Here is a 27,271-nt window from a genome sequence, read left to right as displayed (position 1 = left end):
TACACAAAAGATAAGGTTCTTTAAAGAAAGTAACTTAGGTAATTTAATTCCGTTAACTTAGAAGGCTTGGACATTGTACTTTATAAAAGGTTTGACTCATGGGATCTGAAAGATGAAAGAAATTGTCCAAATATGTTCAGTCTGAATCTCTAGTCTGACCTTTAAGCTTCTTGTTGCCATGGCTACCTTTATAAAGCCTCAGCTCCACCTGCTGTTTGTAAAAGACTCTTTAGACAGAAATGATAGCTCAGAAGCTAATTTAAAATGGTAGGTGCCGAATTTTGAACTTCCTACACATGTTTAAGATCCTGCTGAGTTCTTCAAACACATTAAGATGGCAACTGTATTTCTAGACATAGTAATATATAACTCAATAAATTGGTTTAAAATGTGAAATATTTAAAATTTATCTGGTACCTTGTTCCTTTGATGTTTTAAGTATTATATATGTATGTGATCCCTTTTGTTTTCTCAGATTTTTTTTCCAAGTTTGTCAAAACAACATGTAAATTAAGTCTTCTAAAAGCACTTGAAGGGCATTACATTTAGAATCTCTTAATTCTATGCATTAATTTTGCATTTTGTCAACTCTTAAAACTCTTCCTTTTGCTCAGTGTAATTCTATTTCATCCTTTTAAAACGAGTCAAAATTATAAACCTAATAAATAATTTAGACTAATTTACTTACCTTGCTAATTTCTAAAACAGTAGCCTTGAAACATCCCTCAGATACTATATTACTATCTTCTTTGTGTTGTACTATATGTGAAGAAAAGGATGTCAATGTCTGTGTTTTACGTCATTAGAGAGTTGTTATGAATAGCCCGTGAACTTTGTTTTGATTATACAGAATGTTTTTCTTACTTTCCTGTCTTCCCATAAATTTTTTTTGTAGTACTTTGATGAACTCAGTGGAATACCTGCCGAAGATTTGCCTTATTATGGTGGTTCAGTAGAAATTGCTGACTACTGCCCTTTTAGTCAGGAATTCAGTTGGCATTTAAGTGGTGAATATCAGCGCAGCTCAGATTGTAGAATATTGGAAAATCAACCAGGTTAGTAGTCTAGTGAAATGAAGTGTTATTTACATATTAAAATTACAATATCAGCAATATAAAATAGTGGTTAAGGGCACCCTGAAGTCAGACTGTCTGAGTTTGTGTTGTAGTTCCACTGCTTTCCATCTGTGAGACATTATTTAACTTATCTCTGTCTCAGTTTCCTTATCGGTAAAATGGGGATAATAATACCTATCTCATAGGGTTGTTGTGAGAATTAAATGAATTAATATAAGTACTTAGAACTGTGTCTGACACATAGAAAAAAATTATTAACTGTTAGAAACATACATGCATTAACGTACATGTACTATTTTAATAATACCTTACATCTACATGGCACTTTTCTCTTGGAAAGCACTTTCATTTCTGTCATTTCATTTTATTATTCTAAATACCCTATCAGGGACATAGGAAAGATATTGTACTTCGCAGATGATGGAAGAGACACTAAGTGATACAGTTAGTTGGTGTCAGAGTAGAATTTTTCAATGCAGAGCTCTTTCTATTAAAACACATTACTTATCTAATTTTTTGTTCTTCTGAAGAGTGTACATTTTGTTTAATTTAGAAGTACCATGTCACTCTTCAGATATCAAAATGATACTTTTGTCCCATGGCCAGTAGGATATATTGCTATATTATTTATTCTCTTTTGATACATATAAATAAACAGGTCATCAAAAGAATAAACAGTATAGCAGTTGTATATTCAGCAGTAATAGTTACTGCTCATACTAACCACCTTTGTAAAGAAACATTTCTCACATCTGGGATGTTAATGAAAAGCAATAAGTAGTTTTTTTCTCTGGTCATCAGAACCCAACTCTGACTGATGTTCATAGCAGCGTTGTTCATAATTGCCGAGAGATGGAAACAATCCATATGTTCTTCAACAGATGAGTGGATAAACAGAGTGTGGTTTATACATATGATGGAATACTATGTAGCAATAAGAAGAAACGAGATTGTGAAACATACGACAACATGGATGAACCTTGAAGGCATAATGCTGAGTGAAATAAGCCAGACACAAAAGGAGGGATATTATATGTTACCACTAATGTGAATCCATGAAAAATGTAAAATAAGTGTCTTATAATATAGAATATAGGGGACCTAGAGATAGAAGCTAGTGAAGAGTGACTGATAATCTAATATGTACAGATATGATAATGAGGGTGAACTTAATAGTATGGGAATGGTCAGGTGTAACTATGGTCCGTTAATGGAATTATAAGAATCAGTGACACATTGGAGGTGAACATGTTCATAAATGGTTGTTTACAGGCATGTAGCCCACAGAGTAGCACCACAAACCTAAATAAATGTTAGCATGATATACTTAGAAGGTATGACATCGGTGCAAAGAGTTAACAACAGACTGGTATATGGAAAAACTACTCACTACATGTTATAGTCTGTATTTAATAGGAATATCTTACCAACACTACACTAATACTAGGGATGAATAATTAGCAGCTGATAAGAGCTCTGGGATGTTTTATGTGATAGTTGTTTAAAGATGAGAGCAATGATGATTGTACAGCTAAGTGAAGATAATGTAAGAAACTGACCATTTATCTTGGGATAGAATATATATTAAGTGAAATTAGGAACCCACTACTTAATAAATCAGGCCCTCGACTTGAGGCTTGCTCTTGTGAAACTTAGGGCTGTAAATGGGAGGTTGAGCCCTCCTTTAATTATACCTAAGAGACACCTCCAGGGAACCTCTTTGGTTGCTCAGATGTGGACTTTCTCTTTCTAAGCCCAACTCGGCAAATAAATACAATAACCCCCACCCCCAATGAGGGACATGAGTCCCAGGGGAATGAATCTCCCTGGCAATGTGGGACATGACTCCCAGGAATGAGCCTGGCCCTGGCAGCAAGGGATTGAAAATGCCTCCTTGACTGAAAGGGGGAAAAAGAAAGGTAATAAGCTGAGGTTACAGTGGCTGAGAGATCTTAGATAGAGTCAAGAGGCTGTCCTGAAGGTTTCTCTTATGCAAGCTCCAGCTAGACATTCCCAGTGGCCACAGTATGCCATGCCCTTCCCAAAAGTAGTCCCCAAATACCTAGGTCCCTACCTGAGATTCTGTAAAAGATTTACTCATTAAGTTTTATCTCTCAGAAAGTTAAATCCACCAGAGTGTCCCTATGCCAGACAATCTTAAAACCAGAGTCAACAGCCTCTTTAAGAACAGCAATCAGATGCAACCTCTTTCCCCATCCTGTCAACATCCCTTTTCAATGTGAACAAGTTACAGTGTTTACTGCCTAGACACCCCTAAGACGGAGAAAGAAATTAAGTGAGAGGAAGGAGTAGCAACACACAAAATTTAACAAAGGTCTATGAATACTGAAATTTTATATAAATAAATATTTTTAGAGGCTGGGGTGTTGGAATAACTGGAAGGAGGTAAATGATAGGGTGGAACTGTAGCCTACAACATTCCTTGAAATTTGCTCTATAGCTAGTAGTTGAATTGTGCTTTGAAAATCTTCACCTTTCTGTATATACTCTATGTTGCATAATAAGGAAAGAGTTGAGACTGTGGAACTGTAACCATAACAATTTTTTAAATTACCTATATAACTGCTTGTTGCACTGTACACGGAAAGTTAGCACACTTCTGTATGTATTTTATATTTCACAACAATGGAAATTTTACAAAAATGGAACATGACCCATGTAACTACTTGTTAAATCGTATTTTGAAATTTATCATTTTATGTATATATGTTAAAGTGCGCAATTAAAAAAATGCATCAAAAAAAACCCCAATTCTGCTGTTCCAGTGTGGAAGCTGCAATAGACAATATGTGAATGGATTCCTGTGTTTCAGTAAAACTGTATTTATAAAAAATAATTGAGAGGCAGGGTTAGACCTGAGGGTTGTAGTTTGCTGACTCCTGTTTTAGAGACTGGCACTATACTGTTTGAGTACTTTGAAATACTCACAAATTTTTAAAATAGAGTTCTGTTTTATTTTTTTTCACATTTTCTTTCATAACATATAATTGACATTTTAAAAAACTGATATAAAATTAAATACTTATCTTTGTAACATTTTTTAAATGGACTAATTGAAAACTTTGCTTTCAAAAGATGAAATTTAACTGTTGAATAGAGTATAAAAAGAGCAAATTATTGTTAGGGATTAAGAGCTTCATCTATACTTTAGGAATTTAGAGGTCATTTATACTATCTCCTGTCTCTGCAGCTGTGTGCTTAGTCTGAGGCTTAGCATATTATTTATGGAATTCCAAGAGGTGGCACAAAGCTGAAGATCTAAGTAAAATTTTGCAAGGATGCAACACCCCAGAAAAGCCAACATCATCATCATCCTGTCATGGGGCACTTGAGAAGTGATTCCTATTTAGGTCAGCAGCGAAAATGATTCTTATCTTGTTGTCAAAGCATCTAGTGATTCTTAGTGCCAGTCTCTCCTTTGGGCCCAGTCTTACTCCCTTGTTTCTGTAATTTTCTCTCATTACTTTCTTTATTGAGAACCCAGTTAAGTTTGGAGCCCTATGTTTCCCTTGATTTTTTTTAATTGAAAAGTTCCATTAAATATGTTTGTTTTTAAAGCAACTTTTAACCATAAGAATGAAATACTTGCATTTCTTGTTCTTTGAGCCAAAAGAACAAGGTTCTTTTTTCTAGTTTGTGTATGTTTATAATATACAATCAGAAAAGTACAAACAACCATATATTAAGCCTAGTAAGCAATCATAAAGTGAATGCTATTAGTATTATTATTATTATTTCTAGTTTTAAAGCACCCTCTTATTAGCTCACATTTCCATAGGTTAGAAATTTGAGTATAGCCTGATTCAGTTCTCTCCTCAGAGTCTTACAGGCCAAAATCAATGTTGGCAGGATTGAGTTCTTTTCTGGAGGCTCTGAGGGAAAATTCTACTTCAAAGCTCTTGTTGGCAGAGTTCAGTTCCTTGCAGTTGTAGCACTGAGTTCCCCATATCCTTGGTGGCTGGCAGCCAGGATTACTCTCACATGCCTTGAAGTGTCTCCCTGCATCTTCAAGCCAGCAATAACAAATCAGATCTTCTTGTGCTTTGAATCTCTGACTTTTTCTCTTGCAATGAGCCAGAGAAAACTCTGCTTTTTTAAAAATTGTAATAACATATATATAACATAAAATTTGACGTTTTAACCATTTTTAGATATACAGCTTATTGGTATCAATTACGTTTATACTGTGCTACCATCAACACCATCCACCACCAAAACTTTTATCACCCCAAACAGAAGCACCATACCTATTAAGCATTAATTCCCTCATACCCTTCCCCCAAGCCATTGGTAACCTCTAATCTGCTTTCTGTCTTTATGAATTTGTTTATTCTAATTATTTCATTTAAGTGGAATCTTACAATACGTGTCCCTTTGTGTCTGGCTTATTTCACTTAGTGTGATGTTGTCAGGGTCCATCTATGTTATCACATATATCAGAACTTAATTCCTTCTCATGGAAAATTAATATTCCCTTGTACATTTATACCAAATTTTATTTATCCATTCATCTGCTGATGGACGCTTAGGTTGTTTTATGCCTTTTGGCAATTGTGAATAATGCTGCAGTGTACAAGTGTATCTGTTTGAGTCCCTGGTTTCAGTTCTTTTGTGTTTATACCTAGGAGTAGAGTTAGTGGGTCATATGGTCTTCTGTATGTAACTTTTTGAGTATCTTCCAAACTGTTTTTCAAATGTCAAATATTAAAAAGACTTTTCTGGTTTGCTTCAGACCTTTTTAAAAACTATGGTGCTGAAAAGTATGGTCCTCACTCCGTCTGTCTAATTCAGAAATCAGCATTTGTCATGGAAAAGTGTGAGAGAAAACTGAGTTATCCAGATTGGGGAAGTGGATGTTATCAGGTAAACTATGTGATTGTTGATAAATTACACCAAATGTTATATAACTTTATAGCATTATACAGTTTTATATGTTTAGATTTTATAAATACATTTTAATAGATTTTATATTTTATATAGTTAAATTAGTTTACTGATTAATACTTTGATTTATGTTAATATTAGTTTGAATGCTTGTGTTTTGTGGAAATATTATCTTTGTGAGAATTGCCTTTCTCCATCTGTTCTGGTTTGCTAATGCTGCTGGAATGCAAAACACTAGAGATGGATTGGCTTTTATAAAAGATGGTTTATTTGGTTACACAGTTACAGTCTTAAGGCCATAAAGTGTCCAAGGTAAGTCTTCAGCAATCAGGTACCTTCACTGGAGGATGGCCAATGGTGTCCGGAAAACCTCTGTTAGCTGGGAAGGCACGTGGCTGGCATCTGCTCCAAAGTTCTGGTTTCAAAATGGTTTTCTCGCAGGACTTTCCTCTCTAGGCTGCAGTTCCCCAAAAATGTCACTGTTAGTTGCACTTGGGATATTTGTCCTCTCTCAGCTTCTCCGGAGCAAGAGTCTGCTTTCAGCAGCCTTCTTCAAACTGTCTCTCATCTGCAGCTCCTGTGCTTGCTTCAAAGTGTCCCTCTTGACTGTAGCTCCTCTTCAAAATGTCACTTACAGCTGCACTGAGTTCCTTCTGTTTGTCAGCCCATTTATATGGCTCCACTGATCAAGGCCCACCCTGAATGGGTGCGGCCACACCTCCATGGAAATTATCTCATCAGAGTTATCACCCACAGTTGGGTGAGGCACATTCCATGGAAACACTCAAAGAATTACAATCTAATCAACACTGATAGCATCTGCCCACACAAGATTACATCAAAGATAATGGCATTTGGGGGACACAATATATTCAAACTGGCACACCATCTATTTAAAAATATATATATATAATTGTTATGTATCAGTAAGTTTCATAATAATTTTATTTCTAGGCATTTATCCCATGGAAGTAATGATAAATATGTAATTTTGTTCTTTTACAAATATTTCTTTGTATAATGGAAAAACGTTTACAATCTTCTTTTAAAAGACCCGAGGAAAGCATGGATTATAAGAACTGATACATCGGCTGCTAATTACTAATAGGTCTTTTTCTTTAAAATTAGAAATCCAAAGGGGGCATACCTCTATTTTCTTAATTATCTTATTTGCATATCTGATATTAAATGACCGCATCCCTTTAGTAAGGGCTTATTAAGATATAGGCGGAGGCGGGGCAAGATGGCAGACTGGTGAGCTGTATGTTTTAGTTACTCCTCCAGGAAAGTAGGTAGAAAGCCAGGAACTGCGTGGACTGGACACCACAGAGCAATCTGACTTTTGGGCATACTTCATACAACACTCATGAAAACATGGAACTGCTGAGATCAGCGAAATCTGTTAAGTTTTTTCGGCCAGGGGACCCCCGCGCCTCCCTGCCAGGCTCAGTCCCGGGGGAGGAGGGGCTGTCAGCTCCGGGAAGGAGAAGGGAGAACTGCAGTGGCAGCACTTATCGGAAACTCATTCTACTGATCCAGACTCCAACCATAGATAGACTGAGACCAGACACCAGAGAATCTGAGAGCAGCCAGCCCAGCAGAGAGGAGGCAGGCATAGAAAAAAAACAACACGAAAAACTCCAAAATAAAAGCGGAGGATTTTTGGAGTTCTGGTGAACATAGAAAGGGGAAGGGCAGAGCTCAGGCCCGAGCTCAGGCCCTGAGGCGCATATGCAAATCCCAAAGAAAAGCTGATCTCTCTGCCCTGTGGACCTTTCCTTAATGGCCCTGGTTGCTTTGTCTCTTAGCATTTCAATAACCCATTAGATCTCTGAGGAGGGCCCTTTTTTTTTTTTTTTTTTTTTAATCCTTTTTTCTTTTTCTAAAACAATTACTCTAAGAAGCCCAATACAGAAAGCTTCAAAGACTTGCAATTTGGGCAGGTCAAGTCAAGAGCAGAACTAGGAGAGCTCTGAGACAAAACGCAATAATCCAGTGGCTGAGAAAATTCACTAAACACCACAACTTCCCAAGAAAAGGGGGGTGTCCGCTCACAGCCATCATCCTGGTGGACAGGAAACACTCCTGCCCATCGCCAGCCCCATAGCCCAGAACTGCCCCAGACAACCCAGTGTGATGGAAGTGCTTCAAATAACAGGCACACACCACAAAACTGGGCGTGGACATTAGCCTTCCCTGCAACCTCAGCTGAATGTCCCAGAGGTGGGAAGGTAGAGCAGTGTGAATTAACAAAGCCCCATTCAGCCATCATTTGAGCAGACTGGGAGCCTCCCTACACAGCCCAGCAGGCCAGAACTGCCCTGGGGGGACGGCACTCACCTGTGACATAGCACAGTCATCCCTCAACAGAGGACCCGGGGTGCACGGCCTGGAAGAGGGGCCCACTTGCAAGTCTCAGGAGCCATACGCCAATACCAAGGACTTGTGGGTCAGTGGCAGAGACAAACTGTGGCAGGACTGAACTGAAGGATTAGACTATTGCAGCAGCTTTAAAACTCTAGGATCACCAGGGAGATTTGATTGTTAGAGCCACCCCCCCCTCCCTGACTGCCCAGAAACACGCCCCATATACAGGGCAGGCAACACCAACTACACACGCAAGCTTGGTACACCAATTGGACCCCACAAGACTCACTCCCCCACTCACCAAAAAGGCTAAGCAGGGGAGAACTGGCTTGTGGAGAACAGGTGGCTCGTGGACGCCACCTGCTGGTTAGTTAGAGAAAGTGTACTCCACGAAGCTGTAGATCTGATAAATTAGAGATAAGGACTTCAATTGGTCTACAAATCCTAAAAGAACCCTATCAAGTTCAGCAAATGCCACGAGGCCAAAAACAACAGAAAATTATAAAGCATATGAAAAAACCAGACGATATGGATAACCCAAGCCCAAGCACCCAAATCAAAAGAGCAGAAGAGACACAGCACCTAGAGCAGCTACTCAAAGAACTAAAGATGAACAATGAGACCATAGTATGGGAGACAAAGGAAATCAAGAAGACCCTAGAAGAGCATAAAGAGGACATTGCAAGACTAAATAAAAAAATGGATGATCTTATGGAAATTAAAGAAACTGTTGACCAAATTAAAAAGATTCTGGACACTCATAGTACAAGACTAGAGGAAGTTGAACAACGAATCAGTAACCTGGAAGATGACAGAATGGAAAATGAAAGCATAAAAGAAAGAATGGGGAAAAAAATTGAAAAAATCGAAATGGACCTCAGGGATATGATAGATAATATGAAACGTCCGAATATAAGACTCATTGGTGTCCCAGAAGGGGAAGAAAAGGGTAAAGGTCTAGGAAGAGTATTCAAAGAAATTGTTGGGGAAAACTTCCCAAATCTTCTAAACAACATAAATACACAAATCATAAATGCTCAGCGAACTCCAAATAGAATAAATCCAAATAAACCCACTCCGAGACATAAACTGATCACACTGTCAAACACAGAAGAGAAGGAGCAAGTTCTGAAAGCAGCAAGAGAAAAGCAATTCACCACATACAAAGGAAACAGCATAAGACTAAGTAGTGACTACTCAGCAGCCACCATGGAGGCGAGAAGGCAGTGGCACGATATATTTAAAATTCTGAGTGAGAAAAATTTCCAGCCAAGAATACTTTATCCAGCAAAGCTCTCCTTCAAATTTGAGGGAGAGCTTAAATTTTTCACAGACAAACAAATGCTGAGAGAATTTGCTAACAAGAGACCTGCCCTACTGGAGATACTCAAGGGAGCCCTACAGACAGAGAAACAAAGAAAGGACAGAGAGACTTGGAGAAAGGTTCAGTACTAAGGAGATTCGGTATGGGTACAATAAAGGATATTAATAGACAGAGGGGAAAAATATGACAAACATAAACCAAAGGATAAGATGGCTGATTCAAGAAATGCCTTCACGGTTATAACGTTGAATGTAAATGGATTAAACTCCCCAATTAAAAGATATAGATTCGCAGAATGGATAAAAAAAAATGAACCATCAATATGTTGCATACAAGAGACTCATCTTAGACACAGGGACACAAAGAAACTGAAAGTGAAAGGATGGAAAAAAATATTTCATGCAAGCTACAGCCAAAAGAAAGCAGGTGTAGCAATATTAATCTCAGATAAAATAGACTTCAAATGCAGGGATGTTTTGAGAGACAAAGAAGGCCACTACATACTAATAAAAGGGGCAATTCACCAAGAAGAAATAACAATCATAAATGTCTATGCACCCAATCAAGGTGCCACAAAATACATGAGAGAAACACTGGCAAAACTAAAGGAAGTAATTGATGTTTCCACAATAATTGTGGGAGACTTCAACACATCACTCTCTCCTATAGATAGATCAACCAGACAGAAGATCAATAAGGAAATTGAAAACCTAAACAATCTGATAAATGAATTAGATTTAACAGACATATACAGGACATTACATCCCAAATCACCAGGATACACATACTTTTCTAGTGCTCATGGAACTTTCTCCAGAATAGATCATATGCTGGGACATAAAACAAGCTTCAATAAATTTAAAAAGATTGAAATTATTCAAAGCACATTCTCTGACCACAATGGAATACAATTAGAAGTCAATAACCAGCAGAGACTTAGAAAATTCACAAATACCTGGAGTTTAAACAACACACTACTAAACAATCAGTGGGTTAAAGAAGAAATAGAAAGAGAAATTGCTAAATATATAGAGACGAATGAAAATGAGAACACAACATACCAAAACCTATGGGATGCAGCAAAAGCAGTGCTAAGGGGGAAATTTATAGCACTAAAAGCATATATTAAAAAGGAAGAAAGAGCCAAAATCAAAGAATTAATGGATCAACTGAAGAAGCTAGAAAATGAACAGCAAACCAATCCTAAACCAAGTACAAGAAAAGAAATAACAAGGATTAAAGCAGAAATAAATGACATAGAGAACAAAAAAACAATAGAGAGGATAAATATCACCAAAAGTTGGTTCTTTGAGAAGATCAACAAGATTGACAAGCCCCTAGCTAGACTGACAAAATCAAAAAGAGAGAAGACCCATATAAACAAAATAATGAATGAAAAAGGTGACATAACTGCAGATCCTGAAGAAATTAAAAAAATTATAAGAGGATACTATGAACAACTCTATGGCAACAAACTGGATAATGTGGAGGAAATGGACAATTTCCTGGAAACATATGAACAACCTAGACTGACCAGAGAAGAAATAAAAGACCTCAACCAACTCATCACAAGCAAAGAGATCCAATCAGTCATCAAAAATCTTCCCACAAATAAATGCCCAGGGCCAGATGGCTCACAGGGGAATTCTACCAAACTTTCCAGAAAGAACTGACACCAATCTTACTCAAACTCTTTCAAAACATTGAAGAAAATGGAACACTACCTAACTCATTTTATGAAGCTAACATCAATCTAATACCAAAACCAGGCAAAGATGCTACAAAAAAGGAAAACTACCGGCCAATCTCCCTAATGAATATAGATGCAAAAATCCTCAACAAAATACTTGCAAATCGAATCCAAAGACACATTAAAAAAATCATACACCATGACCAAGTGGGGTTCATTCCAGGCATGCAAGGATGGTTCAACATAAGAAAATCAATCAATGTATTACAACACATTAACAAGTCAAAAGGGAAAAATCAATTGATCATCTCAATAGATGCTGAAAAAGCATTTGACAAAATCCAACATCCCTTTTTGATAAAAACACTTCAAAAGGTAGGAATTGAAGGAAACTTCCTCAACATGATAAAGAGCATATATGAAAAACCCACAGCCAGCATAGTACTCAATGGTGAGAGACTGAAAGCCTTCCCTCTAAGATCAGGAACAAGACAAGGATGCCTGCTGTCACCACTGTTATTCAACATTGTGCTGGAAGTGCTAGCCAGGGCAATCCGGCAAGACAAAGAAATAAAAGGCATCCAAATTGGAAAAGAAGAAGTAAAACTGTCATTGTTTGCAGATGATATGATCTTATATCTAGAAAACCCTGAGAAATCGACGATACAGCTACTAGAGCTAATAAATTTAGCAAAGTAGCGGGATACAAGGTTAATGCACATAAGTCAGTAATGTTTCTATATGCTAGAAATGAACAAACTGAAGGGACACTCAAGAAAAAGATACCATTTTCAATGGCAACTAAAAAAATCAAGTACCTAGGAATAAACTTAACCAAAGATGTAAAAGACCTATACAAAGAAAACTACATAACTCTACTAAAAGAAATAGAAGGGGACCTTAAAAGATGGAAAAATATTCGGTGTTCATGGATAGGAAGACTAAATGTCATTAAGATGTCAATTCTACCCAAACTCATCTACAGATTCAATGCAATCCCAATCAAAATTCCAACAACCTACTTTGCAGACTTGGAAAAGCTAGTTATCAAATTTATTTGGAAAGGGAAGATGCCTCGAATTGCTAAAGACACTCTAAAAAAGAAAAACGAAGTGGGAGGACTTACACTCCCTGACTTTGAAGCTTATTATAAAGCCACAGTTGCCAAAACAGCATGGTACTGGCACAAAGATAGACATATAGATCAATGGAATCGAATTGAGAATTCGGAGATAGACCCTCAGATCTATGGCCGACTGATCTTTGATAAGGCCCCCAAAGTCACTGAACTGAGTCATAATGGTCTTTTCAACAAATGGGGCTGGGAGAGTTGGATATCCATATCCAAAAGAATGAAAGATCACCCCTACCTCACACCTTACACAAAAATTAACTCAAAATGGACAAAAGATCTCAATATAAAAGAAAGTACCATAAAACTCCTAGAAGATAATGTAGGAAAACATCTTCAAGACCTTGTATTAGGCGGCCACTTGCTAGACTTTACACCCAAAGCACAAGCAACAAAAGAGAAAATAGATAAATGGGAACTCCTCAAGCTTAGAAGTTTCTGCACCTCAAAGGAATTTCTCAAAAAGGTAAAGAGGCAGCCAACTCAATGGGAAAAAATTTTTGGAAACCATGTATCTGACAAAAGACTGATATCTTGCATATATAAAGAAATCCTACAACTCAATGACAATAGTACAGTCGGCCCAATTATAAAATGGGCAAAAGATATGAAAAGACAGTTCTCTGAAGAGGAAATACAAATGGCCAAGAAACACATGAAAAAATGTTCAGCTTCACTAGCTATTAGAGAGATGCAAATTAAGACCACAATGAGATACCATCTAACACCGGTTAGAATGGCTGCCATTAATCAAACAGGAAACTACAAATGCTGGAGGGGATGTGGAGAAATTGGAACTCTTATTCATTGTTGGTGGGACTGTATAATGGTTCAGCCACTCTGGAAGTCAGTCTGGCAGTTCCTTAGAAAACTAGATATAGAGTTACCATTCAATCCAGCGATTGCACTTCTCGGTATATACCCGGAAGATCGGAAAGCAGTGACACGAACAGATATCTGCACGCCAATGTTCATAGCAGCATTATTCACAATTGCCAAGAGATGGAAACAACCCAAATGTCCTTCAACAGATGAGTGGATAAATAAAATGTGGTATATACACACGATGGAATACTACGCGGCAGTAAGAAGGAACGATCTCGTGAAACATATGACAACATGGATGAACCTTGAAGACATAATGCTGAGCGAAATAAGCCAGGCACAAAAAGAGAAATATTATATGTTACCACTAATGTGAACTTTGAAAAATGTAAAACAAATGGTTTATAATGTAGAATGTAGGGGAACTAGCAATAGAGAGCAATTAAGGAAGGGGGAACAATAATCCAAGAAGAACAGATAAGCTATTTAACGTTCTGGGGATGCCCAGGAATGACTGTGGTCTGTTAATTTCTGATGGATATAGTAGGAGCAAGTTCACAGAAATGTTGCTATATTATGTAACTTTCTTGGGGTAAAGTAGGAACATGTTGGAAGTTAAGCAGTTATCTTAGGTTAGTTGTCTTTTTCTTACTCCCTTTTTATGGTCTCTTTGAAATGTTCTTTTATTGTATGTTTGTTTTCTTTTTAACTTTTTTTTCATACAGTTGATTTAAAAAAGAAGGGAAAGTTAAAAAAAAAAAGAAAGAAAAACAAGGGAAAAAAAAAAGATGTAGTGCCCCCTTGAGGAGCCTGTGGAGAATGCAGGGGTATTCGCCTACCCCACTGTTTTAGTTTGCTAATGCTGCGGAATGCAAAACACCAGAGATGGATAGGCTTTTATAAAACGGGGGTTTATTTTGCTACACAGTTACAGTCTTAAGGCCACAAAACGTCCAAGGTAACACGTCAGCAATCGGGTACCTTCACTGGAAGATGGCCAATGGCGTCCGGAAAACCTCTGTTAGCTGGGAAGGCACGTGGCTGGCGTCTGCTCCAAAGTTCTGGTTTCAAAATGGCTTTCTCCCACGACGTTCCTCTCCAGCAAGCTTGCTCCAATCCAAAACATCACTCACAGCTGCACTCCATCCAGTCTCTTTGAGTCAGCATGTTTTATATAGCTCCACTGATCAAGGCCCACCCTGAATGGGTGGGGTCATGCCTCCATGGGAGTATCCCACCAAGGTCACCACCCACAGCTGGGTGGGGCACATTCCAAGCAAATCTAACCAGCACCAAAACGTCTGTCCCACAAGACCACAAAGATAATGGCATCTGCTGGACACAATACATTCAAACTGGCACATTCCGCCCCCTGGACCCCAAAATGACATTATCTTTCCAAATACAAAATACATTCGTTTCATCACAATACCACAGAAACTTAAATCATTTCAGTAACAATAGTTAAGTACAAGATCCCATCAAAATCAAATATAGGCGTGGTCAGTCCGAAGGCATACTTTTCCTTTAGCTTTGGATCTGTGGACTTAGAACAAGTTATATGCTTCCAATAGACAAAGGAGGGACATTCATAGGATAAACATTCCCATTGCCATAAGGAGAAACAGTAAGGAAAACAGGGTTAACAGGACCAAAACAGTTCCTAAAACCTGCAGGACAAACTCCATCAGATTTCAAAGTCTGAGAGTCATTTACAGAACAATGTTGCATCCTTGGGGCTTGAGAGAGCGCGAGTGTAACCCTTCCTACGGGCCTTTTCGGCAGCCTTTTTCTCTCCAAATGCTTGGGTGAGTGCTCCAACATTTCCACACATTGGGAGACCACCTTCTCGGCCCCACCCTCCTCAAACATCGGGGCAGCTCCCGGATTCCCTTCCATCTCCGGGGCACACACTCAACCCCTTCAGAACAGTGTGGTGGCAGCCAGGCTCTCCCCAATTCCCTGGGAATGTGCTCCGCCCTCTTTGGGACCTAAGATGGCAAAACTCTTCCAGAGCATCAAGGCGGAAAGCCTGCCCTCGACCTCCAGGGCAAACTCACCCTTTCCATGCATGTGGGCTGCTCCGCTCTCCCAGCCCGAGACCTCCTGACTCCAGACATCAACCTCCATGGCTTTGTCTTTGAAGAAAATTTTCCTTCAATTTGTTCCTTGTCTTTCTCCTCCAGTCCTGACTGGCAGCGGCTCTGTCTGTAAAGATCTCGCAAAACTTCTGTTGGCTTTGCATGAAGCACACAGGGGTCAAAGCCATTAGACAATAGGACTTTCCACAAATCCTTTCTGCTTAACTCCTTTTCCAGTCTTGGCTTGTACTGAAATGGCGGCTGGGTTCCATGTTTGGTTATATCCTCACATTGGGCTGTAGCTTCTGGGATTCCACCCACTGGAAGCCCATAATTTTCCAAGCCATCGACTTCTGGTTTCTTTGAACCAAAGAGTTCAGTTCTAAGCTTATCTCTCTCTGCTCGTATTTTACTATAAGCTGCAAGGAGAAGCCAAGATACATCCTCCACACGTAGTCTGGAGATCTCCTCAGCTAAATATCCAGGTTGTTGCTTCCAGATTCTTCCTTCCATCTGACACCAGGACTCAATTTTGCCAAATTCTCTGCCACTTTAAAACAAGGATCACCTTTCTTCCAGTTTACAACAGCACATTCATCATTTCTGCTCAGGGCCTCATCAGAAGTATCTTTAGAGTCCATATTTCCATAAACAGTCTCTTTAAAGCAGTTTTGGCCTTTTCTATCAAGCTCCTCACAACTCTTCCAGAAACTCCCCATTATCCATTTAAAAAGCCGTTCCAACATGTTTGGTATTTGCAAACTCAGCAGCAAAAGCACCCCACTTCTCTGGTACCAAAATCTGTTTTAGTTTGCTAATGCTGCGGAATGCAAAACACCAGAGATGGATAGGCTTTTATAAAACGGGGGTTTATTTTGCTACACAGTTACAGTCTTAAGGCCACAAAACGTCCAAGGTAACACGTCAGCAGTCGGGTACCTTCACTGGAAGATGGCCAATGGCGTCCGGAAAACCTCTGTTAGCTGGGAAGGCACGTGGCTGGCGTCTGCTCCAAAGTTCTGGTTTCAAAATGGCTTTCTCCCACGACGTTCCTCTCCAGCAAGCTTGCTCCAATCCAAAACATCACTCACAGCTGCACTCCGTCCAGTCTCTTTGAGTCAGCATGTTTTATATGGCTCCACTGATCAAGGCCCACCCTGAATGGGTGGGGTCACGCCTCCATGGGAGTATCCCACCAAGGTTACCACCCACAGCTGGGTGGGGCACATTCCAAGCAAATCTAACCAGCACCAAAATGTCTGTCCCACAAGATCACAAAGATAATGGCATCTGGGGACACAATATATTCAAACTGGCACACCCACCTCCATGGTTGCTAACATGACCACAGACATAGGGGACTGGTGGTTTGATGGGTTGAGCCCTCTACCACAGGTTTTACCCTTGGGAAGACGGTTGCTGCAAAGGAGAGGCTAGGCCTCCCTATGGTTGTGCCCTAAGAGCCTCCTCCCGAATGCCTCTTTGTTGCTCAGATGTGGCCCTGTCTCTCTAGCTAAGCCAACTTGAAAGGTGAAATCACTGCCCTTCCCCCTACATGGGATCAGACACCCAGGGGAGTGAATCTCCCTGGCAACGTGGAATATGACTCCCGGGGAGGAATGTAGACCTGGCATCGTGGGACGGAGAACATCTTCTTGACCAATAGGGGGATGTGAAAGGAAATGAAATAAGCTTCAGTGGCAGAGAGATTCCAAAAGGAGCCAAGAGGTCACTCTGGTGGGCACTCTTATGCACACTTTAGACAACCCTTTTTAGGTTCTGAAGAATTGGGGTAGCTGGTGGTGGATACCTGAAACTATCACACTACAACCCAGAACCCATGAATCTCGAAGACAGTTGTATAAAAATGTAGCTTATGAGGGGTGACAATGGGATTGGGAAAGCCATAAGGACCATACTCCACTTTGTCTAGTTTATGGATGGATGAGTAGAAAAATAGGGGAAGGAAACAAACAGACAAAGGTACCCAGTGTTCTTTTTTACTTCAATTGCTCTTTTTCACTCTAATTATTATTCTTGTTATTTTTGTGTGTGTGCTAATGAAGGTGTCAGGGATTGATTTGGGTGATGAATGTACCACTATGTAATAGTACTGTAAACAATCAAAAGTACGATTTGTTTTGTATGACTGCATGGTATGTGAATATATCTCAATAAAATGAAGATAAAAAAAAAAAGCACACACACACACAAAAAAAAGATATAGGCATTCTGTAACTTATGTACTTACAACTTAATGAATATTCCATACTCTACCAAAGGATGTTTGGGAAGGAGAGTGTGATCCTGAGAACTGAAGAATGAGAATTACTTGTACCATTTCAGCCACAAGAGCTCTTGTTTACTATCCTCTTCCAAACACCCTTGCCTCTCATTTGTCCTACTTCCAGTCAGGACTAATAATACGTTCAGTCTCTCAGACTAGAAAGCAAAGTGATTATTTTCTATTTTCTGTACTATAAAGACTATAAAGACAAATTTATAAAGACTGTTTTTCTTATTGAAATCTAACACTATCTGCTTCTTCATAGAGACATCACTTCCAATTCTTAGCTGATTTTGGTGGGGAGGGTATCGGCCTTCCTATTTATAAAATGCTTATATTATTCCTTCAGAATATTTCAATTTTAGGCATAATTTATTGACTTTGGTTGATGAGGATTTAGCTGCTTCACCTGCTTCTCCCACCAGACCCACTTCCTACGTCCCCATAGTCCCATTGGTAATTTTAGATAGATATATATTCACTGTTTACATTATTATAGCTACGTAAATGCTGAGGCATGTAATATACAATGATTTCTAATTCTCCCCAATATTTCCCCCCACTGGACTTAATAATTATTTATCTTTTTTTTTTTTTATTTGCTTCATTTTCTGTGTACTTAATACTAATTTAATTCCAAACTCTTCTCCCACTTGGGTGTGTCTTCTCTTAGTGCAGTCAGATACTTGAGGTATCTTATCAATTTCATCTTAGAAAATCTCTTCTGATAATTTTTTACCTGCACCAATCTGGACTAGATTCTCTTTAGATTTGCAGGACAACCGTCATCTTAGGATTCATTATTGTCCTGGACATTTCCCTTGCCTCTCTCTTGTATTGGATTCCCTATTTTAGTGAATCTTTTGTCATCTTTCTTGGTTCCTTTTTTTTCATTTTAGTAAGTATGCCGTCTAGAGGCTTTTTAAGAAAGAGTGTGGGAGAAAAAAATTTTGAGACCTCACCTGTCTGAAAGCATTCACAGTTCTACCATTACACTTGATGATGGTATGACTGAATATAATTTTCTTTTGGGAAATTATTTTCCATCAGAATTCTGAAGGCATTTTTCCTTTGTATTCTAGCTCCCATTGTCATTCTGATTTTTTATTGTTTGTATGTTACCCCCCCCACACACACACACACACTCCCCTACCTCTGCTCTGGAGACTAGTAAATTCTTTTCCTTAGCTCCTCACTATACCCACCCCCACCCCATTTTCAATGCAGTATTCTGAAATTTAATAAGTTGTGTCTGTTTTTTGGTGATCTTTAACAGTTTACTTGTATGCAAGTACTAACTGGAAGCCAGTTGGAAGCTCTGAGCATGGACATAGGGCCTGTACACTGTGGTCTTTACTGTAAACCTGTTTCCTTGCAGAACCTTTGGTATCTAGAGGTTTTTTCTCCCTTGGGCTGGTCAGATTCCTCAGAGGAAACTTAAAATGTTTTGCCTGGAACTCTGTGCAAAGCTGTCAGTATTCTAGGTTTGAATGTTAGAAGGTAAAATTTTAGTTAAGAGTCCTCATTTTCAGAATGACATCCCAACATTCATCTGTAGTTGGTGTTCCCAGAACAGAATTTTCTGTTTTATCCCTTCCAGAACATAAATCTCAAATGTTTTGGATTAGGAAGAAACAGTAGCCCACCCACTCCTAATGAAGGAGGGAAATCTGAGGGTCTGTTTCTTAAATAGCCTTTAATCTAATCCTTCTCATTGTAGTCCTTACTTTTTGGTTCCTGCTACCAGCAATTCCTGAGCCTTCTTTTGTTCTCAATGTAAATCAGGTTGTTTCTTGGCTTTCCCCACAGTTGAATTTCTATTCAGCTTTCTTGGGTCTGCTAAGTCTGGAACCACTTGTACAGCCTACCCTATATGTCCATGCTTAATTCTTGGAATTCCACAATAGAATACTTATTCCTCTTGTCCTGTCAACACACTCAGATAATCCTCCTCCCAAAGTCATGTGCATGCTATTTCCCAACCTGTAGCATCAACTTCATTCATACAAATCTTGGGTATTTCTTTAGGATATAACTGCCATTTCTTCCATGAAACTTTGCATTCTGGTCTCTTATTGCTCTTGTTTCTACCATTTGTTGATTCTTAATCATAAAACACTTTGAGGTTAATTTTGGTGGGGAAAAAATATATTCACATCCCACCCCTTTCTCAGCACTGTGTCATGGACTCCTTTGGTATCCTTTTCAGCACCAAGCACAATGCTCAATTAATTCTCACTTAAAAGAATTATTACATTGCACTGTAGCTGTGGTGATACTTAGTAGATATGGGTCATTGAATGACAGATTTGTGGGATTATCTGTGTTGGGTCTGGGCCCTGCCCCCCCCCCCATTTCCCTCCTTTATAAAGCTGGGCTGCCTTGCTGCCCCCTCCCTTCCCCCATTTCATGCCATCACTGCCCCCACCCCTCCTCCCGCTTTGCCTGCCACATCATTGCTCCCTCCCTCCCCACCTCTCCTGTTTAAATGTACAAACCGGGCATTGCCAAAGTTACAAGATAAACTATGTGTAATCCCCTATTGGCCAAAGCTCACATACTTTACATTTCCAAGACCCCGTGTAACCCCAATTGGCAGAAAGCCCTATAAAAAAGAAATCCCACCACCCAACTGTGCCGTTTTCCCTCCAAGCAGTCCCTTTCTGTAGCTGGGACCGCCCTGGGGCTTCTCTTAATAAACTTTTTATTGTTGCCTGCCATTTGGCTTCATTGCCCGTGTTTGGAACCAAACTACCTTACAATCTGAGGTCACACTTCGTTGTTGTCTTTCTTGATAGCTTATTATAACTTAAATTTCCAAATGAGTGTTATATTTCAACTTAACTATGATAGAGTTATTTCAAAAATGACACCCTTATTCAAGTATACTTTTGGAATTCTTTTGAAATTGCCTTTTGGAGTAGTTTGGTAGCCATCTAAGATAATCAGTGTTAGTATTTTGCATCACACCCAGATCCCAAATTGTGCTTTATAGCCACTTTTTAAAAAAAATTCTGATGTATATCCCTGCAGTTAAAGGAGAAATCTCATTTCCTAGAGTCTTAGTGACCTGATTGTTTTGTTTTGTTTTGTTTTCTATTTGAAGGTTTCTTGTTCTGCTCAAGGTCTGAAGGTTTGGGTCCAGGATACTTCGTATTTATGTAGTCGGGCTGGGCAGGTCCTTCCTGTTAGTATTCAGATGAACGGCTGGATTCATGATGGAAACCTGCTCTGTCCATCATGTTGGGACTTCTGTGAGCTCTGTCCTCCAGAGACAGATCCTCCAGCTTTTAACCTGACCCGAGCTCTACCAATGGGTAAGTAGTCTCTATGGTTCAAATACGGAGAGAAAGTAAAAAGGGAGATTTTTTTCTTATAGGATGTTGAAAACTCCCTTCAAGGGAGCTCTAAAACAGGTTGAGTCTCTTTTCTAATTGCAGTTTTATGGGAAAAGCCTTCCATCCCACCATTATTTGAAATCTAAAGTAGGGAAAACTTGACAGTTCTGTTCAGTAAGACCAAGAGTGAGGAACCTTTCTGTTTGAAAAATGTCTGACCTGCACACACACAAAATAATTATTGAAGGTCACAAATAAAAAGTGAATGTTTAATCCATTCATTTGGAAATTAAGAGCAAACAAAAGCAAAATTCTACTCATTAAATACAAAAAGCAATCAAATGTATTTAACTCTACTGGGAGAGGACTCTGGGAAGCCTGCACCCAGAAGAGAAAGCTGTAAGGAGGCCAAATAAACACACGAAATGAGACAGAAAGACATAGACTGCTAAAGAGAAGATGATAATTTTTATTGAGGGATCTTATACTCTTTCTGTGAAACTCCGGAGAGTAGAATTGGAACCAATAGTTTGAAGTTGTAGGGAGACAGATTCCAGTTAAATCCTTTAGAACCAGAAGGGAAAAGGAAAGGGCAGCCTTGAGAAGAATGCATTCCCCATTATTGAAGATGTTGAAACTGAGGCTGATCACCCATTGCTAGGATTTATAAAAGCCGAATTCATGGATTCTGAACTAAAGCTTTGATTTAAATGACCACTAAGATTTTATGGAGTTTGACATTTTAGAATATGAATAAAAAAGGTCTTATGCAGTGTTTCATTTTCTCATAAAATGGAACAGTTTAGCCCTTTGCATGGTCTGTGCTCTGGTTTTAGAAGACTATGTTCAGTTTACAAGTCAAAGTTTCTCTACCTCTAAGATTTAATTTCCTTTCTTTTCTGAATCCTGGGGGGCTTTATCTAAATATTAGCAGTAAGTAGAGGGAGAGCTAGTACTTGTATTAGGGTCTTCAAGACCACCCACATGTTTGGTGATTTTCTAGAAGGACTCATAGGACTGAGCATGTAGTTTGTACTCACAGCTAAGATTTATTACAGTGAAAGGATGCAAAGAAAAATCAACAAAGGGAAAAGGCTCATGGGGCAAAGTCTGACGGAAACCAGGTGCAGGTTTCCCAGAGTCCTTTCCCCAGTAGAGTCACACAGGACATGCTTAATTCCACCAAATTGTAATAGCATATGTGAAATGTTGTCTAGCAGAGAAGCTCAGTAGAGATGCAGTGCCCAGAATTTGTATTGGGGGCTGGTTACATAGGCACCCCTGCCTGGCACTTTTACCAAAATTCCAGATTCCCAGAAGGAAAGCATGTGTTCAGCATTAGCCACATTGTATGTACCAATGGTTTAGGCACAATGAGCCACTCTTATGAGTTAGGGAATGGTGGGAACCCTCCAATATCCAGTTCCCAGACAGCAGCCAATGGCCAGCCTTGCAAGCAGGACTTTCTAAGAAAAGCAGTCTTAGACCTACTAAACAATAGAGTTAACAAACACTTTTCTGTATTGTATTCCAGCTGAGTTTTCTGCTGTTACCATTTGAATAACACAATGAATTATTTGAAATGATATAAAATCTTAGATCATTTTGATTTGGGATAAAGTAAATGTGTTTTAATACATGGATAGTGTTAAAAGATGCTCAGTTAACTTTTTTTTTTTTTTTTTTTTTTTTTTTTTTTTTTTTTTCAAAATAAATATTTATTAACATTTGACGCTTTAACTGTATACACACCTTTTAAAAGCAAACATGCAAATGTGGGGAAAAACCAATATTATTTAAGTAAGTATAAATAAACATTCAAGATCAAAGGTGCCCACCACCATCATAATAAAAAAACGATCTGTATCAATGAATAAGACTAATTATTTTAAATGTCATCCAGATATTTCCCTTTACAGCTACAACTCCAAAAAATATTAACAGGCCAAATATACCCAGAAACTGTGTTTTCACCTTATCTTAATAGTAGTGGTAAATAAATATATTTCCATCTTTCTGTCCAACCAGCAAATGAGAATCTGTCCCTGACCATTTAACGAAAGACCAATTTTGATCAGAGATAGGTGGGAGAATAGCAGTGCAATGACCTAGAAGTAAGTCCCAAATGGCAATTTTTCCAGAAGTCAATACTGCTGCTGCAAAATTGTCTTTCACGTCACCTTCCAAGAACCTTCCAGCCTGCCCGTGAGGAAGACAGTAGAGCATCACACCCATACCCAGGGCCGTCTTAGGGTTCATCACAATCAGCTGAAATACAGGGCTTCCGAACGACTCACTCCCCTTGGCACAAGGATGTCTCAGCACAACAAATAGGAGCCCCATTTCAGAATAGGCTTTGTGACAGACTGAAGCTTGGTAAGAATCACCAACGTGCATCTTTTTCAAAAGCTGCCCGGTTTTTAAATTCCAAATAACAATGTTGTTCATTATAGTGGTACCAAGTAGAGCTTCTTGCATCCCTTGAACCTCAGCAAAAGTTAGTATAGTCTCTTCAGGGGGCATCAAAAACTGTTTTTCTTTGCTTCCTCCATCTTCCGCAAACGTCATCATTTCTATTTGTTGATCACAAAGCGTCCAGCTGCTAGTGACCAGCCTCCTCTTTGTCAGGCCAAGTACTGCTTTTATATTTCCAGATTTCAGTAGTAATTGCTCTTCACTTTCATCATGCGAGGAACAAAGTAATGCCCTGATTTCTCTGATTTCCAAATTTCCCAAAGCTACACACACAAGATTACAAACATCAGGCACTGAAACTATTTGTAATACTGGAACCTCTGTGAAGTGCCAGGAATAAACTTTTTTCCACTGCCAAGTATCCAGAGGCTTCCAAAGAGAAACAATATATTCACAAGCAGTTACAATGCATGGCTCTTTATGACCAGCTGTTTCCCACCACATGGTACCCACGTCTACTGAACAGGAACCTGAAGGATTCTTTAACTTTGAAACCAATTGAAGGTTGCCTGGGTTTACGCTATCACAAGCAGGAAGGTCTTCCATTTCATTCTGTTCAACTGAATGTTTACACAATGCCAGGTGTGTACCTCCAGGTAGCTGATCTTGTTTGACAGTGAATGACTCCACAGGTAGAGGTGTTGCTTGGGGGCCAGAGTCACAGTCATGGTCAGGTTGTCCTTTCCAACCTGACAAATGCAGGCTGGTATCCAATCTGGACAGACTGGTTGGACTGCTGCATTGTTTACTATCATTAGCAAGACCAGTTGTGTCATTCAGGTGAAAAAGCTGCGGTGTACAGCAAGTAGATCCAACAACCTCTGCAGACACATTTTCATAGCATGCTTGGGAGCCAAAAGCTGGAGTAGTACCCAAGATGGGGAAAGCAGGTGAACACAGGTCTGCTGCAGGTCTGTCATTATCATCAGGTACAACTGTATTTAAAGGAGTGAAAAGTAACATGGATGAAGAAAGGTCCTTCTTCTTAGGCTGGTGGCTTTTTATGTTAGGCATTTTTGAATGTACTTTTCCTGGAAGAAAAATGAATTCCTTTTCCAAGTCCTCCTTTTCTATGTCTACTTGTTCAGGAATCAGTTCTTTCAAAACAGTACAATTTCCTTCTTTAGGATGCCTCTCTCTATACATTTTTGATTCAAAAGGCTCAACTGGTTTTTCTGGGTAGGACTTCAGTTTTTCAAGTTTAAGAGGTCCAAAGTCTTCATCAGGTAACTGAAAGTCTGTGATTTTGAGGAAAGATGACAGTTGCTTTAAACTTAGCATTTCATGCTTATAAAATGGAGGACTGAAGGCTTCATGATCCAGAGCTAAATATGCACTGCCACTGGAAGAGAGGGAGTCCTCTTTCTGATGATGGCCTTTCTTCCCTTTAACTCTCTTCTTGCCATGGGTCATTTCTTTTTCTTTCTGATCTTGGTGCAAGGCAACTTCTTCCTTGGGCCTGTTGATACCCGATGTGCCAGAAATTGGCAAATGTAGTTCCTGATCTAATAATGGGGTGTAGATTGATTTTCTTTGTCCCATGTGTCTTTTATGAGATGGTTGGGTAACTGCCCTCCTAGTAATGTCACTATCGTCCGAGGACCCAGGGGGACAGCTGACCTCAGTTAATGAGAGGAATTTCTGAGGACTTCTTGAACTTGGTTGTCCCACACATGTGTCAGCCATCCTAATTTCACTTTGGTCAGTTTCTTCATAAGAAAGGTTTAAATTTCTAGCTGCCTCCTTATTTTTATTTTTTGATCCCTTTTTCTTAACACCTAAATGACTTTGAATTACAGCTTCCAGGGCTACTTTCCTTTGGCAATTTGACATGCTTCGTGTCATTCTAACATAATATTCTGCAGGAAACAGAAGCCCGTCAAGCACTGTGCAAGAATGTGTTTGATTTTCTGTAGAAACAGGAGGGACTGCTTCTAGGCTGAGGCTCTGACGTTGACTTAGACTCTCATTTTCCCAGAAACTTTCATTCCTACCATCGAGAGCATTCCTAGGAGATTTTAAAGACTTCTCAGTGTGATTTTGTTTCTTTAAGTACTGTTTTTCATTTGGTGGTAAGTTATTGTAAGTGAGCTCATTTATAGAACATGAATCATCTGCTGCTAAGTTAGGACTTCTAGGCAGCTGGTTACATGCATTTATATCTTAACTTTTATTTTTAATGTGAAACTGACAGGATGACTTAATTTTTATTTATTTATTTATTTATTTTTTTTAAGTTTCTTTGGCTAGAATTAGAGGGCTGCTGGTATGTAAATAGGTGGTTCTGTGGAGTTCCCAACCTCAGACCTAATCCCAGAGTTAACTAAAAGAAACGATCACCATCTCATCTTCAAAGAGATGGACGGGGATTGAGATCATTAGCAGTTCATGTTAAGGTAAAAGGAGAGTTACCTCTAGCTAATTAAGCCATAGGACTCATAGGAGAGTTCATTAAAATTATATATAGGAATGAGGAGAAAGCCAGAATAGATCTAGGGGCTATGAAATGAAGTTCCTCCCCTGAAACATGACAAAGACAAGTGAATTTGTTGAAAAAATGTGGGGGGTGGAGATTGCAAACCATCCTATTCCCACCATCTCCACCTTCACTGTTTGGCCCCTTAGACCTTACTATCAAGAGTTTGATATTTATCATTGCATTTATCATCACAGAACCTATGATGTAGGAATTATCCTCTTGATTTGATACATGAGAAAACTAAGGTATAGACAGATTAAGTAATGTATCCACAGTCACAGCTAATAAATAATTTTGTTCGGATCTAAAGCAAGGTCTGACTGACTCCAATTCATTTTGAAATACCCTTTTTGAAACTTTCATTTTTGCAGAATACTATCATAGAAGGTCTCTTGGGTTGTATTCATTTTTTAATTTTTGTGATACAATATATAACATAAAATTTGCCTTAAAAATTTGCTGTTTTTAAGTGTATAATTCAGTGACATTAATTACATTTCAAAATGTTGTATATCCATCACCACCATCCATTTTAAATTTTTCATACACCAAACAGAAACTCGGTACCCATTAAGCATAACTCCCCATTTTCCCTTCCCCTAGCCCCTGATAACCTCTAATCTACTTTCTGTCTTCTGTAATCGAGATAATTCATAAAAGTTGAATCATACAGTATCTGTCCTTATGTGTCTGGCTTATTTCACCATGCATGATGTTTTTGAGGGACAAAAAATGTTCCGCTTTTTAGTACCAAAAGTGGATAAACAACAGCTAGTTCTCCTATCTGTTTCCTTTGGGCCAAATTGAGAATCAGGAGATAAAGTAATATGCTTCTGTCATTAGTGACTCCAGGATCCATTTCTTACTCCAGCCAAGACCACTATCCCTGATGTGCTAGGCTAGAACTTGTCCAATAAAAATTTCTGGAGTAATGGAAATATTCTGTAACCTATACTGTCTTAACACAGTAGTCACTAGCCACATGTGATGACTGAACATGTGAAATGTGGCTAGTGTGACCGAGGAACTAAATTTTAATTTTATTCAATTTTAATTTAAATAGCCACATATAGCCAGTGCTGCCATATTATACACCGCAGCTCTAGGTCAGAGGTTTTTACACTGTAGTATGCATCAGAATCATATTAAAACACAAATTGCAGGGCCCCAGAGTTTCTGATTCAGAAGAGCTGGGGTCGGGGCCTGAGAATTTGCATTTCTAACAAGTTCCCAGGTGATGCTGATGCTATTGGTCTAGGGAAGACCTTTGAAAACTTTGAGAAACATTGTTC

The 27,271-nt window shown here is 38.9% G+C and overlaps 2 protein-coding genes across 4 annotated transcripts in view; one reads left to right on the top strand and one right to left on the bottom strand.

Moving 5' to 3' along the window:
- The window catches only part of LMLN (leishmanolysin like peptidase), a 147,714-nt gene that overhangs the window by 115,632 nt on the left and 4,811 nt on the right, over positions 1–27,271 (top strand). For all 3 annotated transcript variants that reach the window (XR_005217120.1, XM_037837379.1, XM_037837390.1), the window contains exons 14-16: positions 896–1,055; positions 5,830–5,960; positions 20,794–21,004. Coding sequence is in view for 2 of the 3 variants with exons in the window: in XM_037837379.1 (XP_037693307.1) it covers positions 896–1,055; positions 5,830–5,960; positions 20,794–21,004 (502 nt within the window). In the remaining variant the exon portion in view is untranslated. The remainder of the gene's footprint in view (positions 1–895; positions 1,056–5,829; positions 5,961–20,793; positions 21,005–27,271) is intronic.
- LOC119509798 (partner and localizer of BRCA2-like) lies at positions 22,764–26,550 on the bottom strand. The gene is made up of 2 exons (XM_037803810.1): positions 26,547–26,550; positions 22,764–25,662 (listed from the first exon to the last, which is right to left on the bottom strand). Exons 1-2 carry the CDS (start codon positions 26,548–26,550, stop codon positions 23,006–23,008), a joined length of 2,661 nt encoding a protein of 886 aa, XP_037659738.1. The 3' UTR covers positions 22,764–23,005.

Source organism: Choloepus didactylus, chromosome 1 (genome assembly GCF_015220235.1).
Source record: "Choloepus didactylus isolate mChoDid1 chromosome 1, mChoDid1.pri, whole genome shotgun sequence".
In the NCBI taxonomy this organism is placed as follows: domain Eukaryota; kingdom Metazoa; phylum Chordata; class Mammalia; order Pilosa; family Megalonychidae; genus Choloepus; species Choloepus didactylus.
The sequence above is the reverse complement of the archived record's forward strand: the minus strand, read 5'-3'. Positions and strand labels throughout refer to the sequence as shown.